Source organism: Oncorhynchus masou, unplaced genomic scaffold, assembly GCF_036934945.1.
Source record: "Oncorhynchus masou masou isolate Uvic2021 unplaced genomic scaffold, UVic_Omas_1.1 unplaced_scaffold_545, whole genome shotgun sequence".
In the NCBI taxonomy this organism is placed as follows: Eukaryota; Metazoa; Chordata; class Actinopteri; order Salmoniformes; family Salmonidae; genus Oncorhynchus; species Oncorhynchus masou.
In genome coordinates, this window is record NW_027011865.1 from 462,656 (window position 1) to 476,065 (window position 13,410).

The 13,410-nt window shown below is 44.3% G+C and overlaps 1 protein-coding gene across 1 annotated transcript in view; it reads left to right on the top strand.

Annotated features, from left to right (window-relative positions):
* Positions 1–13,410, top strand: part of LOC135536020 (C-myc promoter-binding protein-like) — a gene marked incomplete at its 3' end in the record, with an annotated part of 97,893 nt that overhangs the window by 7,866 nt on the left and 76,617 nt on the right. The window contains 3 exon segments of the mRNA XM_064962415.1: positions 9,848–10,131; positions 11,183–11,249; positions 11,689–11,747. Coding sequence (XP_064818487.1) covers positions 9,848–10,131; positions 11,183–11,249; positions 11,689–11,747 — 410 coding nt within the window.

Consider the following 13,410-nt stretch of genomic DNA (forward strand, 5'->3'; position numbering starts at 1 on the left):
ATCCTCAAGAACGCGTATACCTCCTACATACACACACTCTCACACACGTGGACACACATACACACACTCTCACACATTTGGACACACATACACACACTCGGACACACATACACACCTCCTAATTCCCAAGAACGCTTACACCTCCTACATACACACACTCTCACACACGTGGACACACATACACACACTCGGACACACATACACACCTCCTAATCCCCAAGAACGCTTACACCTCCTACATATACACACTCTCACACACGTGGACACACATACACACACTCGGACACACATACACACCTCCTAATCCCCAAGAACGCTTATACCTCCTACATACACACACATGCAGCTAACCTCCAAGGAATGTTATCCCACCGAACACACACACACTGACACACACACACACACACACACCTACGCATTTGTATTTATTATGGATCCCCATTAGTTCCTGTCAAGGCAGCAGCTACTCTTCCTGGGGTTTATTATGGATCCCCATTAGTTCCTGCCAAGACAACAGATACTCTTCCTGGGGTTTATTATGGATCCCCATTAGTTCCTGCCGAGGCAGCAGCTACTCTTCCTGGGGTTTATTATGGATCCCCATTAGTTCCTGCCAAGGCAGCAGCTACTCTTCCTGGGGTTTATTATGGATCCCCATTAGTTCCTTCCGAGGCAGCAGCTACTCTTCCTGGGGTTTATTATGGATCCCCATTAGTTCCTGCAAAGGCAGCAGCTACTCTTCCTGGGGTTTATTATGGATCCCCATTAGTTCCTGTCAAGACAGCAGCTACTCTTCCTGGGGTTTATTATGGATCCCCATTAGTTCCTGTCAAGGCAGCAGCTACTCTTCCTGGGGTTTATTATGGATCCCCATTAGTTCCTGCCAAGACAACAGATACTCTTCCTGGGGTTTATTATGGATCCCCATTAGTTCCTGCCAAGGCAGCAGCTACTCTTCCTGGGGTTTATTATGGATCCCCATTAGTTCCTGCCAAGGCAGCAGATACTCTTCCTGGGGTTTATTATGGATCCCCATTAGTTCCTGTCAAGGCAGCAGCTACTCTTCCTGGGGTTTATTATGGATCCCCATTAGTTCCTGCCGAGGCAGCAGCTACTCTTCCTGGGGTTTATTATGGATCCCCATTAGTTCCTGTCAAGGCAGAAGCTACTCTTCCTGGGGTTTATTATGGATTCTCATTAGTTCCTGTCAAGGCAGCAGCTACTCTTCCTGGGGTTTATTATGGATTCTCATTAGTTCCTGTCAAGGCAGCAGCTACTCTTCCTGGGGTTTATTATGGATCCCCATTAGTTCCTGTCAAGGCAGCAGATACTCTTCCTGGGGTTTATTATGGATCCCCATTAGTTCCTGCCAAGGCAGCAGCTACTCTTCCTGGGGTTTATTATGGATCCCCATTAGTTCCTGCCAAGGCAGCAGCTACTCTTCCTGGGGTTTATTATGGATCCCCATTAGTTCCTGTCAAGACAACAGATACTCTTCCTGGGGTCTGAACACATTAAAGCACTTACTGTACATCACACATAAAACAAAAGATATGGTGTGTGTAAAACATTTAACATTACATTTACATTTAAGTCATTTAGCAGACGCTCTTATCCAGAGCGACTTACAAATTGGTGAATTCACCTTCTGACATCCAGTGGCCACCATACAATAATATTACACTGCACGTGTGCTAGTGTGCTAGTGTGCTAGTGTGTGTGTGTGTGTGTGTGTGTGTGTGTGTGTGTGTGTGTGTGTGTGTGTGTGTGTGTGTGTGTGTGTGTGTGTGTGTCTTCACAGTCCCCGCTGTTCCATAAGGTGTATATTTATCTGTTTTCTAAATGATTTTACTGCTGCATCAGTTACCTGATGTGGAATAGAGTTCCATGTAGTCATGGCTCTATGTCGTACTGTGGAATAGAGTTCCATGTAGTCATGGCTCTATGTCGTACTGTGGAATAGAGTTCCATGTAGTCATGGCTCTATGTAGGACTGTGGAATAGAGTTCCATGTAGTCATGGCTCTATGTAGGACTGTGGAATAGAGTTCCATGAAGTCATGGCTCTATGTAGGACTGTGGAATAGAGTTCCATGTGGTCATGGCTCTATGTCGTACTGTGGAATAGAGTTCCATGTAGTCATGGCTCTATGTAGGACTGTGGAATAGAGTTCCATGTAGTCATGGCTCTATGTGGTACTGTGGAATAGAGTTCCATGTAGTCATGGCTCTATGTGGTACTGTGGAATAGAGTTCCATGTAGTCATGGCTCTATGTCGTACTGTGGAATAGAGTTCCATGTAGTCATGGCTCTATGTAGGACTGTGGAATAGAGTTCCATGTAGTCATGGCTCTATGTAGGACTGTGGAATAGAGTTCCATGTAGTCATGGCTCTATGTAGTACTGTGGAATAGAGTTCCATGTAGTCATGGCTCTATGTAGGACTGTGGAATAGAGTTCCATGTAGTCATGGCTCTATGTAGTACTGTGGAATAGAGTTCCATGTAGTCATGGCTCTATGTAGGACTGTGGAATAGAGTTCCATGTAGTCATGGCTCTATGTAGTACTGTGGAATAGAGTTCCATGTAGTCATGGCTCTATGTAGGACTGTGGAATAGAGTTCCATGTAGTCATGGCTCTATGTAGTACTGTGGAATAGAGTTCCATGTAGTCATGGCTCTATGTAGCACTGTGGAATAGAGTTCCATGTAGTCATGGCTCTATGTAGTACTGTGGAATAGAGTTCCATGTAGTCATGGCTCTATGTCGTACTGTGGAATAGAGTTCCATGTAGTCATGGCTCTATGTAGTACTGTGGAATAGAGTTCCATGTAGTCATGGCTCTATGTAGTACTGTGGAATAGAGTTCCATGTAGTCATGGCTCTATGTAGCACTGTGGAATAGAGTTCCATGTAGTCATGGCTCTATGTAGTACTTTGGAATAGAGTTCCATGTAGTCATGGCTCTATGTAGGACTGTGGAATAGAGTTCCATGTAGTCATGGCTCTATGTAGTACTGTGCTCCTCCCATAGTCTGTTCTGGACTTGGGGACTGTGAAGAGACCTCTGGTGGCATGTCTACCTCTTGTGGCAGGCATTGACACATTCACACACAACAACAGCTGAGGGGGACCTCAGCCAAAACATTACCCATACTGGGGCACCAGGAAACCACGGTGACGCACAGCACACGCCAGCAGCGAAAGTGGGTCACACACACACACACACACACACACACACACACACACACACACACACACACACACACACACACACACACACACACACACACACACACACACACACACACACACACACACACACACACACACATAAGAATGAAATGGAACAGATACAATCAGAAATAGATAGGCAGTCACAGCTGCCGGAAGGATCTTGGCTTCAAAGAGTAACCACCAAGGAGAAACACCACAGTGACAGGCAGCAAGGAAACAGCTAGCTATTAGCTAGCTAGCTTATCTGTAAACACCACAGTGACAGGCAGCAAGGTAACAGCTAGCTATTAGCTAGCTAGCTTATCTGTAAACACCACAGTGACAGGCAGCAAGGAAACAGCTAGCTAGTAGCTAGCTAGCTTATCTGTAAACACCACAGTGACAGGCAGCAAGGTAACAGCTAGCTATTAGCTAGCCTGCTTATCTGTAAACACCACAGTGACAGGCAGCAAGGTAACAGCTAGCTATTAGCTAGCCTGCTTATCTGTAAACACCACAGTGACAGGCAGCAAGGTAACAGCTAGCTATTAGCTAGCTAGCTTATCTATAAAGACCACAGTGACAGGCAGCAAGGTAACAGCTAGCTATTAGCTAGCTAGCTTATCTATAAAGACCACAGTGACAGGCAGCAAGGTAACAGCTAGCTATTAGCTAGCTAGCTTATCTGTAAACACCACAGTGACAGGCAGCAAGGTAACAGCTAGCTAGTAGCTAGCTAGCTTATCTGTAAACACCACAGTGACAGGCAGCAAGGTAACAGCTAGCTAGTAGCTTGATTGAGCTTGCCGAGGCTTAGTGGACCTATTGACTACTAGCTAAAATACAACCCCATCGCTGTCTCTGGGGTCTGAAAGTGGAGCTATGTGGTGAAACCCAGGTCTGAATAAAATTAATAGGACCTGAACCCAGGTCTGAATAAAACTAGTAGGACCTGAACCCAGGTCTGAATACAACTAACAGGACCTGAACCCAGGTCTGAATACAGCTAACAGGACCTGAACCCAGGTCTGAATAAAACCAACATGACCTGAACCCAGGTCTGAATAAAACTAGTAGGACCTGAACCCAGGTCTGAATAAAACCAACATGACCTGAACCCAGGTCTGAATAAGACTAGTAGGACCTGAACCCAGGTCTGAATAAAACTAGTAGGACCTGAACCCAGGTCTGAATAAAACTAGTAGGACCTGAACCCAGGTCTGAATAAAACTAGTAGGACCTGAACCCAGGTCTGAATAAGACTAATAGGACCTGAACCCAGGTCTGAATAAAAACTAACAGCCCATGAACCCAGGATAGCTACGGTAGCGCCAGGCTTAAAACTAAACACGAAGCAACCAGGGGGTCAAAACGACGGCTGGCGTGCAACCACTCTGTTTGGCTCTGTCTGTCTCGTGGGTGACCCAACTGTGAGTGTGGTAGGTGAGCTGTGTTTTACTAGCCAAGGTCGTAGAGACAGTAAGGAGGTCCTGGTGTACTGCCTCTCAATCTGCACACAGACCAGGCTTCCCTTTAAACTGAGCTTGTCAGCCACTGACCCAGACATTTACTAACACAAATACAGCATACAGGACAGTGAAGACTGTACACACAGGGAGAACACACCCTCTGACTGAAGGCTGTTCTATACTAGACTATACCCCCTGACTGAATGCTGTTCTATACTAGACTACACACAGGGAGAACACACCCTCTGACAGAAGGCTGTTCTGAACTAGACTATACCCCCTGACAGAAGGCTGTTCTATACTAGACTATACCCTCTGACAGAAGGCTGTTCTATACTAGACTATACCCTCTGACAGAAGGCTGTTCTATACTAGACTATACCCTCTGACAGAAGGCTGTTCTATACTAGACTATACCCTCTGACAGAAGGCTGTTCTGTACTAGACTATACCCTCTGACAGAAGGCTGTTCTATACTAGACTATACCCTCTGACAGAAGGCTGTTCTATACTAGACTATACCCTCTGACAGAAGGCTGTTCTATACTAGACTATACCCTCTGACAGAAGGCTGTTCTATACTAGACTATACCTCCTGACTGAAGGCTGTTCTATACTAGACTATACCCTCTGACTGAAGGCTGTTCTATACTAGACTATACCCTCTGGCAGAAGGCTGTTCTATACTAGACTGTACCCTCTGACTGAAGGCTGTTCTATACTAGACTACACACAGGGAGAACACACCCTCTGACTGAAGGCTGTTCTATACTAGACTATACCCTCTGGCAGAAGGCTGTTCTATACTAGAATGTACCCTCTGACTGAAGGCTATTCTATACTAGACTACACACAGGGAGAACACACCCTCTGACTGAAGGCTGTTTTATACTAGACTATACCCTCTGGCAGAAGGCTGTTCTATACTAGACTGTACCCTCTGACTGAAGGCTATTCTATACTAGACTATACCCCCTGACAGAAGGCTGTTCTATACTAGACTGTACCCTCTGACTGAAGGCTGTTCTATACTAGACTATACCCCCTGACTGAAAGCTGTTCTATACTAGACTATACCCTCTGACTGAAGGCTGTTCTATACTAGACTATACCCCCTGACAGAAGGCTGTTCTATACTAGACTGTACCCTCTGACTGAAGGCTGTTCTATACTAGACTATACCCCCTGACTGAAAGCTGTTCTGAACTAGACTATACCCTCTGACTGAAGGCTGTTCTATACTAGACTGTACCCTCTGGCAGAAGGCTGTTCTATACTAGACTATACCCTCTGACTGAAAGCTGTTCTGTACTAGACTATACCCTCTGACTGAAGGCTGTTCTATACTAGACTATACCCTCTGGCAGAAGGCTGTTCTATACTAGACTGTACCCTCTGACTGAAGGCTATTCTATACTAGACTATACCCCCTGACAGAAGGCTGTTCTATACTAGACCGTACCCTCTGACTGAAGGCTGTTCTATACTAGACTATACCCCCTGACTGAAAGCTGTTCTATACTAGACTATACCCTCTGACTGAAGGCTGTTCTATACTAGACTATACCCCCTGACAGAAGGCTGTTCTATACTAGACTATACCCTCTGACTGAAGGCTGTTCTATACTAGACTATACCCCCTGACTGAAAGCTGTTCTGAACTAGACTATACCCTCTGACTGAAGGCTGTTCTATACTAGACTATACCTCCTGACTGAAAGCTGTTCTGAACTAGACTATACCCTCTGACTGAAGGCTGTTCTATACTAGACTATACCCCCTGACTGAATGCTGTTCTGTACTAGACTATACCCTCTGACTGAAAGCTGTTCTGTACTAGACTATACCCTCTGACTGAAAGCTGTTCTGAACTAGACTATACCCTCTGACTGAAAGCTGTTCTATACTAGACTATACCCTCTGACTGAAAGCTGTTCTGTACTAGACTATACCCTCTGACAGAAGGCTCTTCTATACTAGACTATACCCCCTGACTGAAAGCTGTTCTGTACTAGACTATACCCCCTGACTGAAAGCTGTTCTGTACTAGACTATAGCCCCTGACTGAAAGCTGTTCTGTACTAGACTATACCCCCTGACTGAAAGCTGTTCTGTACTAGACTGTACCCTCTGACTGAAAGCTGTTCTGTACTAGACTATACCCCCTGACTGAAAGCTGTTCTGTACTAGACTATACCCCCTGACTGAAAGCTGTTCTGTACTAGACTATACCCCCTGACTGAAAGCTGTTCTGTACTAGACTATAGCCCCTGACTGAAAGCTGTTCTGTACTAGACTATACCCCCTGACTGAAAGCTGTTCTGTACTAGACTATACCCCCTGACTGAAAGCTGTTCTGTACTAGACTGTACCCTCTGACTGAAAGCTGTTCTGTACTAGACTGTACCCTCTGACTGAAAGCTGTTCTGTACTAGACTGTACCCCCTGACTGAAAGCTGTTCTGTACTAGACTGTACCCTCTGACTGAAAGCTGTTCTGTACTAGACTGTACCCTCTGACTGAAAGCTGTTCTGTACTAGACTGTACCCTCTGACTGAAAGCTGTTCTGTACTAGACTGTACCCTCTGACTGAAAGCTGTTCTGTACTAGACTGTACCCTCTGACTGAAAGCTGTTCTGTACTAGACTGTACCCTCTGACTGAAAGCTGTTCTGTACTAGACTGTACCCTCTGACAGAAGGCTGTTCTGTTACCTGACTATACCCTCTGACTGAAAGCTGTTCTGTACTAGACTATAGCCCCTGACTGAAAGCTGTTCTGTACTAGACTATACCCTCTGACAGAAGGCTGTTCTATACTATACTATACCCCCTGACTGAAAGCTGTTCTGTACTAGACTATACCCCCTGACTGAAAGCTGTTCTGTACTAGACTATAGCTCCTGACTGAAAGCTGTTCTATACTAGACTATACCCTCTGACTGAAGGCTGTTCTATACTAGACTATACCCCCTGACAGAAGGCTGTTCTATACTAGACTATACCCTCTGACAGAAGGCTGTTCTATACTAGACTACACACAGGGAGAACACACCCTCTGACAGAAGGCTGTTCTATACTAGACTATACCTCCTGACTGAAAGCTGTTCTATACTAGACTATACCTCCTGACTGAAAGCTGTTCTATACTAGACTATACCCTCTGGCAGAAGGCTGTTCTATACTAGACTGTACCCTCTGACTGAAGGCTGTTCTATACTAGACTATACCCCCTGACAGAAGGCTGTTCTATACTAGACTATACCCCCTGACAGAAGGCTGTTCTATACTAGACTATACCCCCTGACAGAAGGCTGTTCTATACTAGACTATACCCCCTGACAGAAGGCTGTTCTATACTAGACTATACCCCCTGACTGAAGGCTGTTCTATACTAGACTATACCCTCTGACTGAAGGCTGTTCTATACTAGACTATACCCCCTGACAGAAGGCTGTTCTATACTAGACTATACCCCCTGACAGAAGGCTGTTCTATACTAGACTCTACCCTCTGACTGAAAGCTGTTCTGAACTAGACTATACCCTCTGACTGAAGGCTGTTCTATACTAGACTATACCCCCTGACTGAAAGCTGTTCTGTACTAGACTATACCCCCTGACTGAAAGCTGTTCTGTACTAGACTATACCCCCTGACTGAAAGCTGTTCTGTACTAGACTGTACCCTCTGACTGAAAGCTGTTCTGTACTAGACTGTACCCTCTGACTGAAAGCTGTTCTGTACTAGACTATACCCCCTGACTGAAAGCTGTTCTGTACTAGACTGTACCCTCTGACTGAAAGCTGTTCTGTACTAGACTGTACCCTCTGACTGAAAGCTGTTCTGTACTAGACTGTACCCTCTGACTGAAAGCTGTTCTGTACTAGACTGTACCCTCTGACTGAAAGCTGTTCTGTACTAGACTGTACCCTCTGACTGAAAGCTGTTCTGTACTAGACTGTACCCTCTGACTGAAAGCTGTTCTGTACTAGACTGTACCCTCTGACTGAAAGCTGTTCTGTACTAGACTGTACCCTCTGACTGAAAGCTGTTCTGTACTAGACTGTACCCTCTGACTGAAAGCTGTTCTGTACTAGACTATACCCTCTGACAGAAGGCTGTTCTATACTATACTATACCCCCTGACTGAAAGCTGTTCTGTACTAGACTATACCCCCTGACTGAAAGCTGTTCTGTACTAGACTATAGCCCCTGACTGAAAGCTGTTCTATACTAGACTATACCCTCTGACTGAAAGCTGTTCTATACTAGACTATACCCTCTGACTGAAAGCTGTTCTATACTAGACTATACCCTCTGACAGAAGGCTGTTCTGTACTAGACTATACCTCCTGACTGAAAGCTGTTCTGTACTAGACTATACCCTCTGACAGAAGGCTGTTCTGTACTAGACTATACCTCCTGACTGAAAGCTGTTCTGTACTAGACTGTACCCTCTGACAGAAGGCTGTTCTGTTACCTGACTATACCCCCTGACTGAAAGCTGTTCTGTACTATACTATACCCTCTGACAGAAGGCTGTTCTGTTACCTGACTATACCCCCTGACAGAAGGCTGTTCTGTTACCTGACTATACCCTCTTCTGGGAACAGTTAGAAAACGACCTAAATACTCTATGAGATCAGAAAAGCCTTTTGGCTGTGATCCACAGACTGTATATTATGATGTTATGTGATCTGTCCCTAAGAGCATAATACTGGGTTTCCAGGAATCAAATTGCTCTGTGTTTGTCTCTAGGATTTAGGCTAGATTTAGAATGTGTAGAGAGAGAAGGTAAAAACACAGAGAGAGAGTAACCTAGCTGGTACAAGGTCAGGTACAGACAGAGTAAAGACAGAGAGAGAGGTTAACCTAGCTATATGTATTGCTTTTTAAATGCTCAGGGATTTGTCTGCATAGAAAATGATTGGGCGGGCCTCTTTAAGTACAAAGAGGGCTCCTTGCCAAGCCCCCGGCAAGGAGTCCCCCGTCAAATTGGACACCCTCCACTCCTCGCTCCAGCTCCTCGCTCCACTCCTCGTTCCACTCGACTGACGTTCTCTGGTTCCAGTCAGCTGTATGGCAACAGATACATATGTGCCCCTACTTCTATGTACTAATGGATCCATTCTGACGTGTATCTGTGTGTTTCCTCATCTCAGGTGTACGGTGCAGCCATCCAGTTCTACGAGCCCTACTCCCAGGACTGTCTGACCGACCAGCAGCGCTCTCAGCTGGGTCTGCCGGGGCTGGACCACGGGCCCTCTTCCCCAGCCTCTTCCCCAGCCACCTCCCCCTCCACCCCAGCTCCGGGCCCCAGAGCGCTACACACCAGCAAGTGTATCTGTTTGCTGTCTCACTGGCCCTTCTTCGACGCCTTCCGCAAGTTCCTCACCTTCCTCTATCGATACTCCATCTCCGGACCTCACACCCTGCCCATCGAGAAGTGAGCACCGTGTGAATAATATATATTGGGACACAGCAGACATTTGTGGTATCAACTGCAGCACTTGAACCCATTGGCCTTGGTGTTGCTCGGGACCATACTGAGCCACGGTCCTTTATAAGTACACAGTGTTGTCAGTGACCCTGTATGACACGGACTGTGTTGTCTGACAGCTCTGTATAGAACAGGCACCATACCCAGGCACTTTGTACATAGATACACTGTAGACACACTCCCTAGAATATTTAACAATTCCAAATGGTATCCAGTCCACTAAATAAACACCAGAGGCTATGTTTAGATCAAGTGTTTGCTGACAGTTCAACAGGGCATTGTGATGGTCAGGTGACAGTGTAGTGGCAGAACTCTATGTAAATCTACCCCCCCTGTCCCAGATGGTGTGATGACAGGTTATGCTCACCTCCTCCTCAGGGTTATTTCTGGCCTCATGTCCTGTAACTCTTCTCCTTCCTCTTCTTCTTCTTCTTCTCCTTCTTCTTCCTCTTCTTCTTCTCCTTCTTCTTCCTCTTCTTCTTCTCCTTCTTCTTCTTCTTCTTCTTCTTCCTCTTCTTCTTCTCCTTCTTCTTCCTCTTCTTCTTCTCCTTCTTCTTCCTCTTCTTCTTCTCCTTCTTCTTTCTCTTCTTCTTCTCCTTCTTCTTCCTCTTCTCCTTCTTCTTCCTCTTCTTCTTCTCCTTCTTCTTCCTCTTCTTCTCCTTCTCCTTCCTCTTCTTCTTCTCCTTCTTCTTCCTCTTCTTCTCCTTCTTCTTCTCCTTCTTCTTCCTCTTCTTCTTCTCCTTCTCCTTCCTCTTCTTCTTCTCCTTCTTCTTCTTCTTCTCCTTCTTCTTCCTCTTCTTCTTCTCCTTCTTCTTCCTCTTCTTCCTCTTCTTCTTCTCCTTCCTCTTCGTCTTCTCCTTCTTCTTCCTCTTCTTCTTCTCCTTCTCCTTCCTCTTCTTCTTCTCCTTCTTCTTCCTCTTCTTCTCCTTCTTCTTCCTCTTCTTCTTCTCCTTCTTCTTCCTCTTCTTCTTCTCCTTCTTCTTCCTCTTCCTGTCAGGCACATCTCCCACTTCATGCACAAGGTCCCCTTCCCCTCCTCTCAGAGGCCCAGGATACTGGTGCAGGTGAGTTAAGGCATCCATGGTGCTGGCTGCTATGTTATGTTTATGGTTTCTGTCAGTGTGTGTCTCTATTCACGACTAAACCATGTCTGACTCTGTCTTGATCATAATCATCATTCTTTTAATAGTGTTTTTCTCAAAGTTATTTACATTGTATTGAGGTAACGTACCCCCTTCTAGCACCAATCTCTGGCAACAGAGACAGTACAGGTTATATGGGAGTCTTTGATAACAGCCAAATGAAGCGCGGCAGCCATTTTGTGCCAGACCTGTCCCCACCACACTATACCCCCTTCTAGCACCAATCTCTGGCAACAGAGACAGTACAGGTTATATGGGAGTCTTTGATAACAGCCACCTGCTAAATGAAGTGCGGCAGCCATTTTATGCCAGACCTGTCCCCACCACACTCTACCTCTGGTAATGTGTTGACATTCCCCAGCTCTCTCCTCACGACAGCCTGATGTTGAGCCAGCCTGTGTCATCCCCTCTACCACTCAGGTAAGACAGGTATCATATACACCGAGTGTACAAAACATTATGAAACGTCTTCCTAATATTGACTTGCACAACCCCCCCCCCCTCCCCCCCTTTTGCCCTCAATTTGTCGGGGGATGGACTTTACCCTCCAATGCTTCCCACAGTTGTGCCACTTTGGCAGGATGTCCATTGTGTGGTGGAACATTCTTGATACACACAGGAAATTGTTGAGCGTGAAAAACTCCAGCGGTGTTGCTGTTCTTGACACACTCAAACCGATGCGCCTGGCACCTACTACCATAACCCTGTTCAAAGGAACTTAAATCTTTTGTCTTGCCCATTCACCCTCTGAATGGCACACATACACAATCCATGTCTCAATTGTCTTGAGCTTGTCTCCTCCCCTTCATCGACACTGATTGAAGTGGATTTAACAGGTGTATATCATAATAAGGACAGTAGTGGTCCTATAGCAGTACCTTGAGGAACTCCAAAACATACCTTTAGATTGGTTTAAAGAATTGGACGAAGGTTTGGTGACTGCTGGTGAAGTTCTTGGTATTTATTTATGGTATGATTAATTTATTGGATGGTTATTTTATGGTGTTAGTTATGGTATGGTTATTGTATGGTTATTTTATGGTATTAGTTATGGTATGGTTAATTGGTGGTATTAGTTATGGTATGGTTAATTGATGGTATTAGTTATGGTATGGTTAATGTATGGTATATGTTATGATATGGTGAATTGATGGTATGGTTAATGTATGGTATATGTTATGGTATGGTTAATTGATGGTATTAGTTATGGTATGGTTAATTGATGGTATTAGTTATGGTATGTTTAATGTATGGTATTAGTTATGGTATGGTTAATGTATGGTATTAGTTATGGTATTAGTTATGGTATAATTAATGTATGGTATTAGTTATGGTATGGTATGGTTAATGTATGGTATTAGTTATGGTATGGTTAATGTATGGTATTAGTTATGGTATGGTTAATGTATGGTATTAGTTATGGTTAATGTATGGTATATGTTATGGTATGGTTAATTGATGGTATTAGTTATGGTATGGTTAATTGATGGTATTAGTTATGGTATGGTTAATGTATGGTATATGTTATGGTATGGTTAATTGGTGGTATTAGTTATGGTATGGTTAATGTATGGTATATGTTATGGTATGGTTAATTGGTGGTATTAGTTATGGTATGGTTAATGTATGGTATTAGTTATGGTATGGTTAATGTATGGTATTAGTTATGGCATGGTTAATGTATGGTATATGTTATGGTATGGTTAATGTATGGTATTAGTTATGGTTAATGTATGGTATATGTTATGGTATATGTTATGGTATGGTTAATGTATGGTATATGTTATGGTATGGTTAATTGATGGTATTAGTTATGGTATGGTTAATTGATGGTATTAGTGGTGGTATGGTTAATGTATGGTATTAGTTATGGTATGGTTAATGTATGGTATTAGTTATAGTATGGTATTAGTTATGGTAGGGTTAATGTATGGTATTAGTTATGGTATGGTTAATGTATGGTATTAGTTATGGTATGGTTAATGTATGGTATGGTTAATGTATGGTTAATGTATGGTATTAGTTATGGTATGGTTAATGTATGGTATGGTTAATGTATGGTATGGTTAATGTATGGTTAATG